General features: G+C 39.2%; 1 protein-coding gene across 1 annotated transcript in view; it reads left to right on the top strand.

Moving 5' to 3' along the window:
• The window catches only part of LOC122802345 (probable ATP-dependent RNA helicase DDX60), a 270,630-nt gene that overhangs the window by 163,897 nt on the left and 84,871 nt on the right, over positions 1 to 21,862 (top strand). Inside the window, exon 4 of the mRNA XM_044071982.1 lies at positions 2,003 to 2,124. Coding sequence (XP_043927917.1) covers positions 2,003 to 2,124 — 122 coding nt within the window. The remainder of the gene's footprint in view (positions 1 to 2,002; positions 2,125 to 21,862) is intronic.

Genomic DNA, 21,862 nt, shown 5'->3' with positions numbered 1-21,862 from the left:
CAAATAACAAAGAGGAAAGAGGACATCCCTGTCTGGTTTCTCTGTTCAGACACAACTTATCAAAGAAAAATACTCCCACTTTAATTTTTGTCTCTGATCCCTCATATACCCTCCAATTAGCCTTATGATTTTATCAGGGAAAGCAAATGCTTCCATTGCCCTAACATAAATTCCCAGCTTACTTTGCCGAGTGCTTTTTGGGATCACAATTTTTTCTTTTAATGTTGTCAAATGCTTGTCTTCCATCTATAAAACCACATTGATCCAAACATATCAATTTTGGCAACACCTTTGCCATTCTTTTAACTATTGTGGACATAATACTTCATTATCATGGTTTAAAATTGAAATGAGCCTAAATGAAATTGCATCTGATGGGTCTTTACTATCTTTGCATATTACAGCCACCACAGCTTTCTTCCAGGATGCTGCTGCTTCCCCACTTTTAAAATACTGTTAAACAAAACCTTCCAGATCTTTATCACTTTTTCCCCTCATATCTACCAAAACTTCTACAGGACTAGCATCTATTCCTGGACACTTTCCTGCAGATTGATTATACATCACCATTTTCATCTCATCTCCTCCTGTCTTAACTGTTAATTGTTGAGCCTCATCTACATCTAACCTTGGCATACTTAAGTCTTGCGTAAGTATTTCTATTTGTAATCATTCTTGATTTCCACATTTCTCTGCTTTATACACATTTTCATAAAATTTCCAAAATATCTCTAATACCACTAGAGAATCTCTGGTTATTTTTCTATTATAGGATCACTACTTTTTTCCTTCTTTTTTTCCTGCTTAGTGTCCTTCCAAATAGTAATGACATGAACTAGGGTATATGCCTTTCAGTTTCACCACAAATTTAACAAAGCCAACAAAAGCCCAGTCTTTGTCAGCCACTATTTCTTGTAAAGCCGTACCTCACAACTGTGATTAATGCTCCATTCTCACATTTATTCACTAATTTCAGTGTTTCTCGTCTTCTTCTGGTTCATCTCCATCTAATAACCCTTGACTCCTGTTCAAGTCCAATGTCCAATGTCATCTCCCTTGCTTTTTTTCTGTCTCTCAAGCATTTTCTTTTGTTTTTGTCAATCCTCACAACACCCCTGAAGGGGCATTATTTTCACAGTAAAACAACCTGTCAGGCATTATTTCTTGCTTAACCACCCCAGTAAACCGATCAGGTTGCTTTTTTTTTTTGTTTGTTTTTGTTGAACCCATATTTTCTATTTATATGTGTGTGTGTGTGTGTGTGTGTGTGTGTGTGTGTGTGTGTGTGTGTGTGTGTGTGTGTGTGTGTGTGTGTGTGTGTGTGTGTGTGTGTGTGTGTGTGTGTGTGTGTGTGTGTGTGTGTGTGTGTGTGTGTGTGACACAGTGGTGCAGAGGTTAGTACTGTTGCCTCACAGCAAGAGGTTCCCTGGTTCGATTCCCAGTTGGGGTGCCATCTGTATAGAGTCTGCATGTCCTCCCTGCATTCACATGGGTTTTCTCTGAGTGCTCCAATTTCCTCCCACATTCCAAAGACAGATGGATTGGGCACTCCAAATTGGCCCTGCTGTGAGTGTGTGTGTGCAAGTTTGTGGTGCTCCCAGCACCCTCAAAGGAGGGATGGGCCTTGGGCTAGCAACCTGATCCTGTAAAACCAGTAACCGCTACAGAAACAACTAGTGCTGAAGGTGCTTGTTGCCTGATGGGCTGCATTGCATGGGAAGAAATCCAGGATATATATATATATATATATATATATATATATATATATATATATATATATATCTATATAAATATATATATATATATATATATATATATATATATATGTGTAATGTGCGTGTTTATATTTTATATATACATATTTTTCTTTCATGTTTTTACATCTGTGGTACTGTTCCACAGCAAAACATCCCATGTGCTTCCATATAAGAAACAAATGTCTATAATGTATGCTGATATTTACAGTTTTGCCATGATCCGGTTTGACTTTTTCTTTTTGCAGGAGGAAAACAATTTTCTGAAACCGTGATGGAAACTCTGGTACTTGTATTAGCACATCTTTTTGGAAGGCTGAGACTTCCACATTCAGTTGTTGGACTAAAAGGACAATTCAGCCAGTCAAAAGTAAGGATTACTGATTATGCAGATCGCCTGTTATAAATGACTAGAAGATGTTGTGTTTTGTGCATTATTTCTATTTGCCAATTTTTTTTGTACTTTCAAGATGTAAGAATATATGACTGTTTCTCTAGTTAGATTGTTTGCATTGAAGAAAATCTCATACATTTAATTGACAAAGCTAACTAACATATAATAGTCCCCAAGAATCATGTAACAGATAATTTTAATACTGCCATATTTCTTGCATACATGGAAGGGCAAAATTGATGGTAAGTTATTGCATTCACCAGTGTGCATTGTTAGTAATTCCAGTATGATAAGACAGACCAATTCAATTTCCACTCCAGATGGTTAACTTCTTTAAATGTTTATTTTAACAAAAAAAATTGTATGGTACTGAGCAAAAGTGTTTATGAGTAGCTGAATTCATTAAAACTGCTAAGTCAAGTCTGGAATTAGTGTATACAAATTTAATAGACTGAGGAACTTTATACAATCTGTCTGCTTTTTTAGGATCAGCAGGCTGTCTTTCAGGGAAATTGCAGGCAGTGACATAAATATCATCCAAAGCTGACAAAACTGGATAGATAGTGAAGGTTCTGGAAATGCCATTTTTAACAAATTATAATATTTTCTGAGGGACTGAGAAACCTTACTATTTCCCCACTTACATTGATTCATTCTGGAAATAGTCTTTGAGAAAGAGAGTCCTTCATAAAGAGAATCAGATACCACACTTTGTTCAGAATCTGAATCAGAAACCCATGAAGGTTTAATTTCTTGACCTTCTTCAGAGAAAGAGGGATCCCTTTTCTTTTACCAGAAACAGCCTTATAAATTACTTTTTTTTCAGAAAAAATAAGTTTTCATCAAGAAAAAAGTAAAGTAGAAAGGTCAACAGCCTGTACAAGACCCCAACCAATCGTAATAAATTACACATGTCCAGAGTGACTATGACACAGGAGAAGACAAATGCTTAGTTTTCTGTCCCTTTTTAACAGGGATTTTGGAAAATATGGACCAAGTATCGCCACCAACTACTTCCCCAGGGATGGGAACAACATTTTGTGTAAACAGAGGCACATCCCTTGTCCCTTCCCTCAGGAGCAGTAAGAGTGTTTTCCCTTGATCAGCTTGTATATCCCTTCCTAGCATCTCTGAATCACAGAATTACTCAGTCCATCTGATAGTGTGTTCTTCAATTACTTTTCTGCCCTCACATCTTATAGTGCTTTCTCACTTGTATCCTAAGGTATGGAGGCAACCTACTGCATTACTTGCAACACTACTGAACTTTTTCAACCTCAGATGGAACTCTAAGCTCCATCATTTTTACAAAGTCAAAATTAGACCAGCACTTAGGTGAACCAGACTTGGAAAACAGACGAAATCCAAAGTACACAGTAAAAAGTCCAAGTACTGGAAATGTTGGGTGAAATAAATAACCAGAAGTACACTGAAGAAGGGCTAATCCCAAAAGCTTTGTGATTGGAATAAAATGATTTTTTGCTACTTCTAGTTATTTATTTCACCCACCGTTTCCAGTACTCGGAATTTTTGCTGTGTACTTTGGACTTCATCATTATTTATCAGCACTGAAACTGCCTTTCCTGCCCTCACTCTATATATTGCATTTTCACTTGTATACTGAGATGTGGAAGCAAACTACTGTATTATCAAGCCTACTTAAAATACTCCTGAATTTTTTCTACCTCAAGCAGAACCCTGAAGGCCATCATGATTTAGCACCACTGAAACTGCTGCCATCACATCCTATATTACATTCTTAGTTGTATCTTGATGAGTGGAAGCAAACTGCTAAATCATTGCACCTACTTGCAACACTCATGAACTTTTTCTACTTCAAACAGAAACCTGAAGTCCAGCATTATTTATCACCACTGAAACTGCTTTCTCTGCTATCACATCCAATATTGCATTTTCACTTGTATCCTAGGACATGAAAGCAAACTAATCTATTATTATACTATTTTCGACTCTTCTGAACTTTTTCTACCTCACATGAGACTCCAAAGTCAATCATCTATCACCTCTGAAACTGTGTATGTGCCACACACATTTTTTTTTTAAATTAAAGACTCTCTGTCAGTAAAATCCATATCCTAGTGTTGTATGCTGATATCCTCAATGTAAAGTACGCTGTCAGTGGACGCTCCCCTTACATCAATTCTTACTCCTGCATCAGTTACTGTTTATTTCACTCTCTCTCTAGTATGTTTCCTTGATCTGGAAAATATTCTAAATAATTTTAAATCTCCTGCTATACCTATCATCTACAGTATCCCTCCCTAAATAAATCACTGGAAACCAACTATATCTTTGTCATTAATACAGATGACCCGTCTCCTTTAGTAGCTAGCATTTAGGATTTTGTAGTTCACAATAGCTCCATGTTTGACTGGATCAATGTTCTCTTGCATCTAGTAGCTTTGTCTAACTGTTGGCATCTCCCCAATACACTACCTACCTCCCAGGTGCCATTTTTAAAACATTTGTATATCCATTCTTAGTGTCCCTGGATCTTAGGATTACTTGCAACATCCAGCATTGTACTCTTCATAAAATATGTTAATTTTCATTGCAGAAACAGCCTAGGTGCACTTATCTCTACATCAACTGTCCTAGACATCCATTATCCAAGACAAGTGGATGTTGAGAATCATTTCCAGAGGCTACTTTATTCCTTTTCATTCTCAAACATTACATTCAAGAAAAATTCCCAATGTTCCATCCTCACAAAGAAAGGAAGACATTACAGAGATAAAAAAGCCTCTAAACAATCCAGTGATACAAAAGGTCCCACCAGACCAGAAAGGATCAGGAATTTACTCAAGGTTTTTTTAGAGCCAATGAAAAACCTTAGACCTAAGGCCAATTTTAGACCTAAGTCACCTAAACAAGTTTATTAAACATATGAAACTCCAAGTGGTCACAGTTCAGTCCATTCTTCTGCTGTTGAGGAACCAATGATGGGATGTGCTCAAGCAGACCTCCAGGATCCATATTATTACATATTGGCTCACAGATAGAATACACAGTGTGAAAGTATCGGACTCCAAGTCAAACTGACAACCGTTCCCAAGTGGAGTCTCACAGGGACTGGTTCTGGGCCCTTTCCTGTTCAACATCAACTTCTCAGAAGTCCAGGCCAACACAAAGGGACTTTGGCTGACCAAGTTCACAGACAAATGCAAGCTGGGAGCCTTTATTAACTCCCCAAGTAATGCAGACATCCTACAGAAAGGCCTCACTGAGGCTAATGACTGATGTCAAAACCATGGCCTTAAGCTTAACACCAAAAAATGGTTGTCATCCCCTTTGGTAAAAACTCAGTTCCCACTAATTACCACATCGATGGGAGCCCACTGAACACTGAAGGCCTTATTAGAGATCTGGGGATGCAGATTGACAGCAACCTCTCCTTTGACTACCACATTGCCTCTGTGGTCAGAAAGTTCTTCTATGTGGCACATCTCATTACCAAGGGTTTTCTATCCAGGGAGAAAGAGGTCATCGTTAGACCAGTCACTGAGTAAAATGCCCCATTTGGCATGTACCTCACTAGACACCTGCAACAGCTGGAGAGGCCACAGAAGCACCTCACAAAGAGGATCCTAGCCATTAAACACTTGCCCTACACAGACAGACTCAAAATAGTCAAGCTATTTTGTCTCATATCGCCTACTTAGCGATCTCTGCTTGACTTACAAAGCCATGTCTGATCCAGCTCTGTTAGAAATGCTACATATAAAGAAATCATAATCCCTCCACACTACACACTCCAGAGACCTCAACCTCATTACCACAATCAACAGAACATGCTGGAGGGACAGGTTCCTCACCCAGAGACTGCCCATGTTCTGGAATAGACTTCCCATACATGTCAAGCAGAGCACCTCGCTGTCCCTCTTCAACAGAAATCTTGATGAGTGGATGAGTAATAGAAAGTTCACCCTCAGGATCACTCCAGTGGCTCTACTTGATAGAGGCACTGGGAACTAATGTCGGGCAGCATGATGCCAGTGCACTTCTATGGGTAGTCTTGTAAAGGCTCCAAGGCCATTAGCCTAGTACACATCTTTGAACCTATGAACCTGTATAAATGCACAGGCAATCTAGGAGATATCTCTGCTTCTGGCAGGGAATTCACTTCCAGTTCAGAGCTCTGCTGTTTGGACTCACTACAGCACCCCCCCCCACTGGGTGTTTGCCAGATGCATAGCAGTAGTGATAGCTCAACTGTGACTGCAGGGGTTCTGAGTGTTCTTTATTTGACCCTATTTGGAAACTGGCTTTTATCATTCCACATTCCAGGGATCTACTCATTCAAGCCAGGGACTCCTTGCTCCATCTATGAAGTGATTTGAAAATAACAGTCAGCCTGCAAAAATTCAAACTGCAACCAGTTCATTCTCTGGAATTCACTGGGGCACTTTTAGACACAATATCTCTGATAGCAAGACTCCCTCAAGCACTGATCTTTTCCCTTCACCAACAAGCTCATGAAGCCACCTGCCATGTCAATTCTTCATCTTTGAAGTGATTTGAAAATAACAGCCTGCAAAAATTCAAACTGCAACCAGTTCATTCTCTGGAATTCACTGGGGCACTTTTAGACACAATATCTCTGATAGCAAGACTCCCTCAAGCACTGATCTTTTCCCTTCACCAACAAGCTCATGAAGCCACCTGCCAGGTCAATTCTTCATCTTTTAGACTTCATGGCTGCCTCCCTTACATTGGTTATGTTAGTCAGGTTCTACATGTAAACCCTTCAGTGGACCCTGCTGGACTAATGGTCAGTCAGAAAACATCCGATGTCCCATCCAGTTATCAGCACAAACATTTGCAAACATCACATACAGTGGTGGATAAATATTCTCCATATCTTCTTCAAGGATGCCCGCTCATTCTCCACCCCACAGGATACAGTGAACTTGAAGACCTCCCATTTAGGGAGGGGATTATCTGGGAAGGATTGTCCAGGACACATGGTCTCAAACAGAGGCCAGTCTTCACATCAGTATTTTGGAGATGACAGCAGTCCTCCTAGCACTGCAGGCCTTTCAGGACTCTGTCCCCTAGGGTGTGATCTCTATCCAAACAGACAAAATGGCTGTGGTTTGGTACATCAATAAATAGGTAGGAACCAGATCTTACCCCATGTGGCAATGGGAAATGTCTTCTCACTACTTTCTTATTGCATTGTATATCCAGGGGAAGTCCAAAATTCTGCCAGCAGGTTGAGCAGATTCATTCTACTCCCTCACGAGTGGTCCCTCAATCCATTGGTAACACAGCAGATTTTCAGATTTTTTTTGCATTCTCTTTGCATCTTCCCTAAGCACAAAGTGTGAGAAGTTCTTTGTCTTAATACCCCCACGAGGAGGAGGAGTCACACAAAGCATGCTCTAATGCACCCTTGGCCCCTGGAACTCCTTTGCACCATTTCCTCAACTACATTGATCCCAAAGTTCCTACATAAAGCATCAGCAGTGAAGTTCAAAGTTGTACTCATAGCCCAATATTGGCTGCGACAAGTGTGATTACCCTTCTTCTGGCCACATCTAGTTCATCCTACCTGGATGTTGGGTTCAGATCCAGGATTACTGTCTCTCCCATTGGGTTTGCCTCACCAAAACACCCAGGCCCTCAAATTGACCTCATGTTTTTTCCAGTTCCAATGATGGTTCTACAGTCCAAGTTTTTCCCTTCCATTGTCCACATCCTGCCTTCCTCACAAAGACCTTCCACCAGGAAACTATAAAAGAGTAAATGGAAAAGATTTTCCGTTTGGGCTATGGAAAAAACATTGACCCTCTATTTTAGATTTTCTGACATACATTTTGAATGTGGGGCCAGCTATTTCACTATCAAGGTTCAATTGGACTCCATCTATTCTTTCCATATGCGGAGAACATACACCCATAACTACTCTTAGATTATCCAAAGCTTTTCTGTGGGGCATGTTTCTTCTTTGCCCTTCACTTAGAGATTGAGATCTTGCATAGGACATTGCTACTGTTTTGCAGTTTCTGAGAGTGTCACCATTTGAACCAACTGGTAAGGCTGATATAAAATTTCTGTTGTGGAAAATTTTATTTTCAGTGGCGATCATCTCTGCCAGGAGAATTTCCTCAAAACTTCCCTATCTAGTTTTTCACAAAGACAGAGTGTTCTTTAAGAATTAATCCATCTTTTCTCCATAAGGTGGCTTCCAAGCCGTCCATTAATCTGTCTATAAATTTGTCCATTTTCTTCTTAAATATCACAAACAAGGGTGAATATATACCTTAAATTTGATAAATGCTCCTTGCCAGTTGCGTTTTTATTTAAAATGGACAAAATCTTTCTGAAAATCTGATCAGTTGTTTGTCTCCTTTTCTAATGTCAAATTGGGAAAAGCAGTATATGTATCTAAGATCAAACTGTCTCATTGGCTGGCTCAGTGCATTTCTTTTGTTTACCAAGAGAAGGGGTTCACTCCCTTTGACTTCTAACATTATTTCTGTAAGATCTGCGGCTACTTCTACCTTTTCTCTAGTGTCCCAGTTGATGATGTATGTGCTACAGCTACCTGGTCAAAAGTCCATACCTTCATCTCACATTATAAATTCGATATCCAGTCCAAATCCAGAGCTTCTTTTGGTTCAGCTATACTCAGGAATTTCCTTCCATTACAACTCCTGAGTATAAAAGTAGCTATGGACTCTGTCTTATCTCCTGCGGAATGGACAGAAAAGACAGCATCAGATATGAAAGTGTGTTGTCATATTTCATCCATTCAACTACTTGCCCTTCCACCCCCCCTCATCATCTTTTGTAAGTAATGTTTCTTTATCATGTTCTTATTCTGAGGTGGATCCAGCTGAACTTGCCTTGGCTCCGGAAGGTTAAGCCTGTATTTTCACGTATTTTTATTGTAGATATTCTCCTTTTACATTGAAAATATATTACTGTGTTTTCATTTTGTGCTCCTAAAACGTTTTCAAATTTTTTTTGGGAGAGCACACGCAATCTGAGGCAGCGCGTTCTGTAGGAGGAGGAGCCTGGGAACTGGATCTGAAGCTTTGAATAGGCTGAAGCCATATCTGAGGTCAGATCTGAGACCCATCTGTTGAGGAATGGACAGAATAGAACAACATAAGTCTAGCATTATGGCAAGTATATAACTTTCATTTAAATTCTGCTGTACATTTATTTTATTGCAAGAGTTTAAGGTTGCTCTGTGAACAGATACATTGCCATCTTGTCTACATTCTCAGTAGCCTGTAATACAATGTCTTGATTATACTTCCTGAGGGCATTTTCATGACAGTTTATTTATGCAGTCACCAAAATGTTGTAGTAGAATACAAAAAGGAGCATACATATTTATTCTTGCTTAAATGCACTTCTTGTAAATAAATAATAAAATGCTCTTCTTGTATATTCTAATCACTCTCATTATACCTCTGGAACTACATTGTTTTCTCTCCTTTGTATCTTTTCCAGCTTTCCTGTCATCACACCCTATATTGCTTTGTCACTTGTATCCTGTGGAGCTTCATTACCCTGTCTACTTGCAACACTCCTGAACTTTTTCTACCATAAACAGGATCATGAAGTCCAGCATTATGTACCACCACTGAAACTCTGTTTGTGTTACACATTTTTAAATAAAAAGCTCTGTTCTCCATTTATCTGTATGCAGGAAAACCATATCCTACTGTTGCTTGCTGATATCCTTTGTGTATAGTACACTACTGGCAGATGTTCCCCTTTACATCTGTTCTTAGTCCTGCATCAGTTGCTGTTTTTCTCACTCTCTATCATATTTCCTTAATCTGAAAAATATTCTAAATTATTTTAAATCTCCTGCTATACCTAACCCCAAACAGTAACCCTCCCTAAAGTTGGAAACTGACTACATCTTTGTCCCTTATTCAAATTTGTTCATAGGTTCATAGGTAGGTACTAGGCTATCTGCCCTGGGGCCTATACAAACCCAGCCAATTGTCTCCTTTAGCAGCTAACGGAAAGATGTTCATCGTGCATACAGCTGCAGTCATAACAGATGGGTTATCCCGCCGTCAGGCGGGTCCTCGGTCGGCCAAATTCCAAAGTCTAGGTCTGGTGTTGGTTGTCGTCGCTTCTTCCCTGACATCAGTGCTGCAGGGGTACAAAAGAGGCAGCCAACACCATTTTCTTCAGTCTTTCTTGCCACGCGGTGCCTGAAGCAGAAGCAGTTCGCAAGTGCCGGTCGGCCAGCTCCTGAGATTTACGAAAGTATTTCAGCCGAAGTCTTCTTGAAAGCTAAGTACCACGTTGGGGAAACTTTTCTTGCTTCAGACCAATGTCAGACAAAGTTAATAATTGCATTTCATGTGGGAATCAAATACCGCATAAGAATTTCCACTCTTTTTGTATACCTTGCTTAGGCCCAGACCACGATGTCTCGGCCTGCCGTTTTTGTGCTAGATTCAACAAATGCACTATTAAACATCGGGCGGAGTTCGCCCTTCACTTTTTTGGCAAAAAATTTAATTATATTATGTCATTGGATACTCCGACTCCAGTTTTGAGAAAAAACGCAAGGATAAGGACCGACATACGAGGTCTGCACCACCTACTGAAACCACCCTAAGGCTGATTACTGGTTCTCCAGTACTCAGCGAAGCGCCGACGCAGCCTCTGAGTGCCAAAGACAATGCATTACTGGTGTCTTCAGTACCCGAGGTCACAGGCTCCTCAGCCCCCATTCCTACTACAGATACCGACGCCACTCCTGGTGGGGAAACTCAGAATTTAGCCAGGCCTGCCATTTCTCAAGGGGTCTTCAGGCCTTCCTCCTTCTCTTTTAAGGCCTTTACTAAATCTAAAACAGCCATGAAAACCAAAAAACAGGTTCCTCAGACCCCCCTCTCAAGGCACCATGCCTAAAAAACAGATGCTTAAAATGGCTGAGGATTTGATTACTCTTATCAGGGGTTCTCAACCCCCCTCTGACAAAAGGCCCAGATTAGAGGAAGACTACCCTTCCTCAGATCAAGCTTCTATTACCTCAGAACTATCTGAGGACCAGGATTATGCCTATTCTCCTTTCGAAGATTCTGATGCAGAGGAGTCTATTCCCTCGGTCTCCCCCCCTGAGGACTTCTCTTTTGGGGAAACCCTGCATGCATTGAGGGAACACTTTCACTGGGAAGGCCAAGAGACTCCAAGAAAAGGCTCAGGGAATTTCTTCTGCTACACCAGCATAGGCCTCTGGCTATCCCTCCTGTTTTAGATATATTGGATGATGTGTACACAGAAGCCAGCCTTAATCCTGATTCTTTGCCTCCAGCTCCTGTTAAACCAGACAGGTATTACCGGGTTCCTGATTCTCACCAGTTCCTATATAAAAGCCATACTGCTGACCCAGAAACTATTTCACAGGGTCCCAAGGGAATTAAGGCCTCTACTGCTAAAAACCCATAATCTTCAGAGAGAAATTCCAGAGCTTTAGAAAGGTGGGGGGAAAAGGTGTACACCTCGGCCACTTTAACCATGAGGGCATTAAACTGTCATTTCCATATGTTAAAGTATCAACAGTTTTTGATATCTCAGCTGAAAAGCAAGATGACACAACCAGAACAACCAGATTTAAAAGAGTTGTAGGATTTGTTGCATGGTGCAGAGCAAGTGGGTAAACATACCTTGCAGTGTGGTTTTGATGCTTTAGAGGCCTCATGTAGAGCTGCTGTTACGGGGTCTGTTATACGTAGGCATGCTTGGCTCAAACAGCAAACCTTACCAGATCATGTCAAAGCTAAATTATTAGATGCACCTCTTCAAAAAGATGTATTGTTTGGTGTTAAAGCTGAGGAGGTGCTAAAGAAAATGGAGGAAAAAGCAAAATCAATGCAAACAGTGAAAGATTTCCTGCAGGTGCAGCCTCCACGTTTCAGCAGAAACTGGCCTTCAAAAAATTGGTCCTTTCCAGCCACGGACAGACCTCAAAGGGGCAGATACAGGCATCCAAGGGGTAGAGGGCAACCTCAAGGATCTTTCAGAGCCAGACAGTGGCAAGCAACAACCCCAAGAAGTGGAGAAGACAGATCACAGTCTTTCAGAAAACAGACACAATGACTTCCCCCTACACCTGCCAAGCAAGGCTTTAATGGCAGTACCTTTGGGTGGAAAACTGACATTATTCTCAAAAAATTGGCATATTGTTACAAGAGACAAATGGATTCTGGACATTATAGACAGAGGCTACAGGTTCCACTTTCACACCCTTCCAAAACTGAGAGGCATGCCAAAATTGCCACAAAATCAAAGGGCAGAGGCACAATAACAAATTTCAGCTCTCATGGACATGAAAGCAATTCAAGAGGTACCTGCAAAAGAACACGGTCAAGGGTTTTATTCCAGACTATTCCTGGTACCAAGGAAAGACAAAGATTGGAGACCTATCTTAGACCTATCCATCCTAAACACATACCTACAGGTGCCAAAATTCAAGATGCTCACATTACAGCAGCTTCTTCCCATGCTGGGCAAGGAGTCTTGGCTGGTAACATTGAACCTCAAGGAGGCATACCTGCATGTCCCTATCAGACAAGATTGCAGAAGATACCTCAGATTTCTTGCAGGTTCAACCCATTACCAATTCTCTGCATTGCCCTTTGGCTTATCTACTGTGCCCACAGTGTTTACGAAATGCCTGGCATCAGTAATCGCCTTCTGCAGACTACAAGAGATACAAATCTACCCATATCTGGACGACTGCCTGATCCAAGCAGACAGCAAGTACGTACTACTGCAGCACCTGGCGTTTGTGATAAAACTGTTGAACTTCCTGGGATACACAGTCAACAAAAAGAAATCAAAACTAATACCCTCTCAACAAATAGTTTTCCTGGGTGCCAGCTTGGATACAACCACCCAGATGGCCTACCTCATGCCAGACAAGCAAGGGCAACTGTCTCAATACTTCAGAAAAATGGCAACTTACACCAGGCTAACTGCAAGGAAAGTCCTGCAGGCTCTGGGATTCATGGCATCCTGCATCCTACTAATCCCATGTGCAAAGCTGCATATGAGGAAACTTCAATGGTACCTAAAAAACTTATGGTCTCAACACAGCCACAGCTTGGAAGCAATTATACCACTCATTCCATGCCTTCAAAAGGAATTTATGTGGTGGGCTCAAGCCTGCCAAAGAAACACAGGTCTTCCTTTCTGTGTACCTCAAGCAACTCAAATCATCACAACAGATGCCTCAGACTATGTCTGGGGAGCACACATGACAGATCAGTGCATTCAGGGAAAATGGACTCGAAAAGAGAAGCACCTTCATATCAACCAAAAGGAAATGCTAGTCGTGCAAAAGCTATTATGACCTTCAAAGACCTACTGCATCCAGGCCAGCTATTGATAAGGACAGACAACACCACAGTGATGTGGTACATAAACAAACAGGGGGAACTCATTCATACCCCCTGTGTAGGTAAGCCATGACCCTATGGAACACAGCACTGGAATTGTAAATTCAACTACAGGCACAATTACTGCCAGGGAAGGAAAACACACTGGCAGACAACCTAAGCAGAAATATGACAGATCCACATGAGTGGAAGTTGCATCCTCAAGTTTTCACAAAGATAACTCAGGCATGGGGACAGCCAGACATAGATCTCTTTGCTACCCACAGAAATTGCCAGTTGAAAAAATTTTGTTCAAGGACCTATCATCCACAGGCCTGGAAAGTGGACGCACTTTCCTTCAATTGGGCCACATTGACAGTCTATGCCTTCCCGCCTCTTCCTCTGCTGCCCAAAGTTCTATTAAAACCCAGAGCAGAGAGGCCGAAAATGATTCTCATTGCTCCAGACTGGCCAAGACAACACTGACATCTGCTCCTGAAGAGCCTGACACATTCCCCACCATGGATCCTGCCTCTAGTCCCTATTCTGTTGTCCCAGCACAGCTACAAAACTCTTCACAGCCATCTCAAAACTCTAAATCAAGCTGCATGGAGAATTCCTTGATTTCCCAACAGTTTCTCCTCCCCAAAGAGGTGCAGGATGTCATCTTGGAGGCCAGAAGACCTTCTACTAGAAAGAATCCAACAGGGACCAGCACACGAGGCAAGCAGGATAATATTATTAACTTTATTAAATGGTAGCTAGAAAACTACCAACAAAATAAACAGACCGGTTTCGGCTTGTGAAGCCTTTATCAATGCTAGATTAACACCTCAAAAATAGAGATTACACTGTTTCCATCATTCTGGTTCTTTTTATACTCCACTCTTAAAGTGGTATGGTTCTAAAATCAAAACTATATATTATGAGCCTAAGGTTGAAAGCCATATAATAGAAGAACATACATTGCATAAATAATAAAGAAAATAAAATTTAAAATATAAATGAATGTGTATTGAGAAATTTTATACATGAATCCATAACTTATATATCAAACATAGTGATACTTAGTAAGCATGTTATATTCAAGTAGAGACACAATACAATATGGGTAATCAAGAAAATTAGACAAATGTCATTCATGATAACTCAAAAGTAAAAATAATATCTAATAGGTTTAGATAATATTACAACCAAAACAACATGTCATAATAATGGTGAACCCCAGGGCATTTTATCAAAAATTACAAAATAGTTTGACTTAATAAATCTTCTTTGAAAAACAGCAGGCTCGCTGATTATCATATATAGAATAAAAATGCCCCAAGAGTCATGTTACAATAATTGGTATAAATAGACAATAATCAATATACCAATTTTGAATTGTTACATAAACATGCGTATATGTAATTCATATTCATTATTCATATTCATTAAGGCCAGGTTTGAAAAGTGCACCTAGTGTCGTGATCCACATACTTTCCATATTGTTGAGTTTGGTGTGCCATCCCATTTTAAAATTTCTATGCATTTGAATTTTGTCAATAATGACAAACTTGAAGGAAGCACTTGGGTGATTTGTACAGTGTTTGTATAAGGCATTGTTCATCCATTTATTTCTAACTGAACTTAAATGTTCACTGATTCTTAATCTGATGGGTCTTGATGTCTGACCAACATAGAAAGCTGAACAGGTACAATATGCCAAATAAATGACCCAATCGGAGCTGCAGTTACCAAAAATCTTGATATTGTATACCTTAGATGTATTTTTGCTTGAGAATTCCTTGGTTTTGGAAATATGTTGGCATGCACAGCAATGCCCACAGGGAAAACAACCAACAAGTGGGTCACCAAATAAAGTGGTTTGTGACATAATAGAAGGTGTAAATCTTTTATAATGTGTGAGGTAGGAATGGATGGTGCGTCCCCTACGGTATGAAAAGGCACAATTTTTGGGAATTCATTGGATTTTAGTATGTCCCAATGACTGCTAATGATGTCTCTAAACCTGGAAGTATTGTTTCCATAGGTGGTGACCAATCTAATGGGTTGTTGGGTATTAGTGTTATCATCCTCCTGTAGCCTGTTGTACTGCAGTAGTTCAGATCAAGTCTTGTTGTTTATCTGAGTGGCAGTATCAGATATATGTTCTGTGTTGTATCCTCTGTCAATAAATCTTTGTGCTAGATCTTGTCTGTAGATGGAGTATTTTCTTTATTATTTATGCAATGTATTTTCTTCTATATATGGCTTTAAACCTTAGGCTCATAACATATAGTTTTGATTTTAGAACCATGCCACTTTAAGAGTGGAGTATAAAAAGAACCAGGATGATGGAAACAGTGTAATCTCTATTTTTGAGGTGTTAATCTAGCATTGATAAAGGCTTCACAAGCCAAAACCGGGCTGTTTATTTAGTTGGTAGTTTTCTAGCTACCATTTAATAAAGTTAATAATATTATCCTGCTTGCCTCGTGTGCTGGTCCCTGTTGGATTATTTCACATTGGTTTGGACCGGGCACCATTGTCTGCCGTGCATGCCTTGTTTTCTCTTAGTTGCTGCCTTTTCATACTGGGGACGCCTGGCAGCAGGATTCATCCTTTCTTCTGGTTACCGTTTAGTATACAAACTTCTTTTGTTTGGCGACGATTTTGTAAAATACTCCTTCTCTTTTTTTTATATGAATACAAGACATCGGGTGGTATTTAGAGAGCCGATAGCCATGTAGAAGACTGTTTTCTTTATATTACAAACGCGTTTGGGCCTCTGCTGATTGCACATAGTGTTTGGTGTTGTCACGAATAACATTTTGGTTATCTTTACAAACTCCACATTGCAGAACTTCCTTCGGGTTTCGCTGCATCTATATAACTACCGGAGAGGATCCAACTAAAACATTGGATTATTTGGATTTGGATTTGGTGCACGCTATTCTGCCTTTTTTTACAATAATTGCCTATGGAAAGTTTGGATGTGTAAAAAATTCCTCATGCTTCAGGTACTGTACATACAATTATCATTTTTTCAGCGAATTTCTGAATGGTGGATACTGGACTATTGGGCTATACATTCTTTCGGGGCGTGCTTTGAACTTGGCATGCTTTGTATGTACTGTTTATGACTATCTAATATTGGTTGACCATCCGGTTTCATTCCAACTTAGGCTGGCTTAAGGTGAATTGCGGAGACACTTACTCTTCAGCGTTTATGCATGTGTTTTTCCAGACCATAGGTGAAGTGCTTGGGATATATACAGACTGACATGGACTATTTAATAATCTTCTATTAGTTGGTCTCAATTTATATTCTGACACTCATGGTTTTCAACTACATGTTTTTGAAGTGCATTGCTTTTCACAGCCTTTATGAGGCCTGTTTCAAATCTTTTGCATTTTGAATTTGGTTGGAAATTTCGACTTGGGATATATTTAATACATCTATTTAACTCATTGTTAGTATAACTTTAATAGGTCATTCATTATATAAATAATTTTCAGTTACTGTCGTTGTTAATATCACAAGTTTGTGTTTGTTGTGGTTCAGTCATTTCTAAACCCTATAAAACATAGGCCAATATAGATGTAATTGCATCTCCACAAATATAACATTTAATATTCATTCTGGGGTTACAGCACCATAATTTTTTTGTTTTTCCTTGTCTATACATCAGGTTTAGGAGTTCATTAAAAATAACAACAAATAATTGCTCTGACTCTCAATAAGACAACTTTTATAATATTGTCTATTTTTGGTTATCTATTAGTGACCTTGCAGTGGTGGGCTGTTTTTGGGGGGGCTGGGGTTGCTGTGTTCACCTGGCACTGACCACCGAGATGACCGGGATATCCATATATATGGGGTGATTTTTCTTATGGTTTTCTTATAATTGGTCTTCTCCCTTTTGCATATAGGTACCAATAAAGTGGTCTCTTCCACTATCATTGGATAAGTGATTTTTGAGTGGTTTTGCCACATGGCAGACTATGGAAATATATTAACTTATCTTCTCAATATTTGAGATATCATACTGACCAACTTGTATTAGAGACTTATTGGACCCTTACGGTGGCCTAAGTTGCTCGGGCAATCAATCTAGATAGCAGAGACAATGTGTTGGCTATTTTCTACTGAAACTAGGACCACTTATGGTAAGGGTTTGATATAAACTATGGATATATCAAGTTATTATACTATGGTTCAGACTGTGTTGGCTCTATTCAATTTTTTATATCCTATTGTTATGGAGATTTTGGTTTCTCTCGGTGTTTTGGTGTTGGGGGCTTAGTTTTCTCCTGTTGTTCCATTTCAGCCTTTCAATGCCTGATCACACTATACATTAAAGATTAGTGGATATAAACAATTTACTTACAGATTCTCTTATTGTTTGTTTAGTCAGAGATATAGGACTACACTAATCTATATTATCCATAATATGGACCTGAGCGGAATTTTAAGGGGATTATCAGCAGACAAGGATAATTTAGATGCATTTGGTCTTAACACAAGTCAATCTCTCAATTTAGATAATGCCTCAGTGGATGCTAGACAGAAATGTGGTTCTGTCTTTTTGAGACTTAATAGACAAATGAAATCTCTTAGATCCAACATATGGCACCTTAAGCTTTTTAAATCATACAAATTAAAAGACATCACTCCAAGGGGTCTCTGATTTCAGGCTTCAGCCATTGGTGGCCAACATAGATAACCAGTTAACACAGGATTGGGCTACTGCCCAACACCAGGCCTCTATGCTTTTTGTAGAGAGTCTCTCTAAATATTATGAGAGAACTATAGATACACAAATTAAAGATGTACACACCATATGTTTGGATGCGGAAATTTTTTCCACTGAAGACTTTTACAATGAGTATCTATCTGATTTAGCTAAGGACCTATCCAATTTGGAAGAGCAACTTAAGAAAAAGAAAATTCATAAGTTCAACAGGGATCTAGCAGACTGTGATAAGGGTAAACCTTTTGTAACACCAAAAAGTGTTAGGTTTAGTGAAAGCACTTATAAAGTTCAAAGGGGGAAGAAAAGACCTAGACCTATACTGAAAAAGACTGATGGTACATTTAGTGCCACATCTGAGGATGAATATTCATCAACCACAGATTGCGAGGCATCCTCCAACCAGGTGTCCCCAGTTGCTAAAAGGAAGCAGCCGACCCCTTTAGGTCTAAAACATGTAGGGCAGGCAGGAAACATCGCAATAGACACAGGCACAACCAATCTCCAAACTTTACTGCAACAGATTGTAACACAGTAAATAATGTTCTTAACATTTCTTCATTTGAACTTTCAAATGTACAATATAATGTTCTAAATAAAGGTTTAAATTATGTGCCAACATCACCTGTCTCAGAACATATTTTATTAGAAGACATTAATAATTTTTGCAGAACACTTAACCTCAAGATATTTTTTTCAGATAAGAATCACTCTCAGGGATCTACTGGTTTTCGGTTTGGAAAATCTAACTTCACACCTCCAATGGATAAACACGTTTCCATTTTCAAAAATTGTGTTATGAAAGACTTACACTTCTCCAGTAATTTCACATCCAATTGTAGTAATCTCAATCAGGCTGAAAGATTGGCCCTATCCCAACTACAACACAACAAGGATATAGTAATCACTCCAGCTGATAAAGGTGGTGGAATTGTGGTAATGGACCACTGCAAATATAAGGCGGAGGCCTTAAGACAGCTATCTGAGTCACAGTATTACATAAAGATGGTAGTGGATCCCACCCTCAATTTTAAGGCCGAAATTGACTCCTTTTTGGATTTGGCAGTAGAGGAAGGCATTATTACTACACAAGTGGCTAGGTAACTGAAAGTGGATGAACCAATGCCACAATATTTATATTTATTACCCAAAATACATAAAGATCTGAATAATCCACCAGGTAGACCCATTGTCTCTGGCCGCGGTTCTCTTACTGAACCATTATCTGCCTTTCTCACAAAACATCTTAAGCCATTATTATCTATGGTTAGATCACGTATTCAGGATACCACAGAGTTTCTTAACATTATTCAAGACTCTCAGTTGGAAGAGGATTGGTGGTTATGTACACTGGATGTGTCCTCCCTGTATACCAGCATCCCTCATGATGCTGGCATTCTGGCTGTGTCATATTGGTTAAAAAAAATCCCAACTATATAATAATTTTTTGATTAAGCTTACAGAATACGTATTACAAAAAAATATTTTTTACTTTGATGGCAATCCATACTGGCAAATCAAAGGTACTGCTATGGGGGCATCCTTTGCCCCCATATACGCGGACTTATTCATGGGATTTTTCGAAAATTCTTTCATATATGATGTTCAACACAACATTCACATCCATAATTTGGACATTTGGTGCAGATATTTGGATGATTGCTGGATGGTGTGGTGTGCCAGTAAGGCTGAGTTATCTGAATTTGTTGGATATCTGAACAATAACCCTTTTGACATACATTTTACAGCTAACATGGAGTATCGGGAGATTGTTTCCTTGGATGTGGCTGTGACAAGGCTACCTGACCACACCTTGGCCACATCTGTACATAGAAAATTTCCTCAATACAACACCTTACTTCATGCATCTAGTTTACATCCACGCCACATCATCAGCAACATCCTGAAGTCCCAATTTCTGTGCATGAAACGTATATGCTCTACAGATGAACAATACTCCATCTACAGACAAGATCTAGCACAAAGATTTATTGACGGAGGATACAACACAGAACATATATCTGATACTGCCACTCAGATAAACAACAAGACTCGATCTGAACTACTGCAGTACAACAGGCTACAGGAGGATGATAATACTAATGCCCAACAACCCATTAGATTGGTCACCACTTATGGAAACAATACTTCCAGGTTTAGAGACATCATTAGCAGTCACTGGGACATACTAAAATCCAATGAATTCCCGAAAATTGTGCCTTTTCATACCGTAGGGGACGCACCATCCATTCCTACCTCACACATTATAAAAGATTTACACCTTCTATTATGTCACAAACCACTTTGTTTGGTGACCCACTTGTTGGTTGTTTTCCCTGTGGGCATTGCTGTGCATGCCAACATATTTCCAAAACCAAGGAATTCTCAAGCAAAAATACATCTAAGGTATACAATATCAAGATTTTCGGTAACTGCAGCTCCACTTGGGTCATTTATTTGGCATATTGTACCTGTTCAGCTTTCTATGTTGGTCAGACATCAAGACCCATCAGATTGAGAATCAGTGAACATTTAAGTTCAGTTAGAAATAAACGGATGACCAATGCCTCATACAAACACTGTACAAATCACCCAAGTGCTTCCTTCAAGTTTGTCATTATTGACAAAATTCAAATGCATAGAAATTTTAAAATGAGATGGCACACCAAACTCAACAATTTGGAAAGCATGTGGATCACGACACTAGGTGCACTTTTCAAACCTGGCCTTAATGAATATGAATTACATATACGCATGTTTATGTAACAATTCAAAATTGGTATATTGATTATTGTCTATTTATACCAATTATTGTAACATGACTCTTGGGGCATTTTTATTCTATATATGATGATCAGCGAGTCTGCTGTTTTTCAAAGAAGATTTATTAAGTCAAACTCTTTTGTAATTTTTGATAAAATGCCCTGGGGTTCACCATTATTATGACATGTCGTTTTGGTTGTAATATTATCTAAACCTATTAGATATTATTTTTACTTTTGAGTTATCATGAATGACATTTGTCTAATTTTCTTGATTACCCATATTGTATTGTGTCTCTACTTGAATATAACATGCTTACTAAGTATCACTATGTTTGATATATAAGTTATGGATTCATGTATAAAATTTCTCAATACACATTCATTTATATTTAAAATTTTATTTTCTTTATTATTTATGCAATGTATTTTCTTCTATATATGGCTTTCAACTTTAGGCTCACAACATATAGTTTTGATTTTAGAACCATACCACTTTAAGAGTGGAGTATAAAAAGAACCAGGATGATGGAAACAGTGTAATCTCTATTTTTGAGGTGTTAATCTAGCATTGATAAAGGCTTCACAAGCCGAAACCGGTCTGTTTATTTTGTTGGTAGTTTTCTAGCTACCATTTAATAAAGTTAATAATATTATCCTGCTTGCCTCGTGTGCTGGTCCCTGTTGGATTATTTCACATTGGTTTGGACCGGGCACCGTTGTCTGCCGTGCGTGCCTCATTTTCTCTTCTACTAGAAAGGCGTACTCTGCCAAATGGAAATGATTTTGTGCCTGGAATCAAGAAAAGGGACAGAATCCTTGGGTAATAAAC

The sequence above is a fragment of the Protopterus annectens genome, chromosome 5.part0 (genome assembly GCF_019279795.1).
Source record: "Protopterus annectens isolate FY-2018-M chromosome 5.part0, PAN1.0, whole genome shotgun sequence".
Taxonomy (NCBI): domain Eukaryota; kingdom Metazoa; phylum Chordata; order Ceratodontiformes; family Protopteridae; genus Protopterus; species Protopterus annectens.
This window is presented reverse-complemented; position numbering and strand designations above follow the sequence as displayed.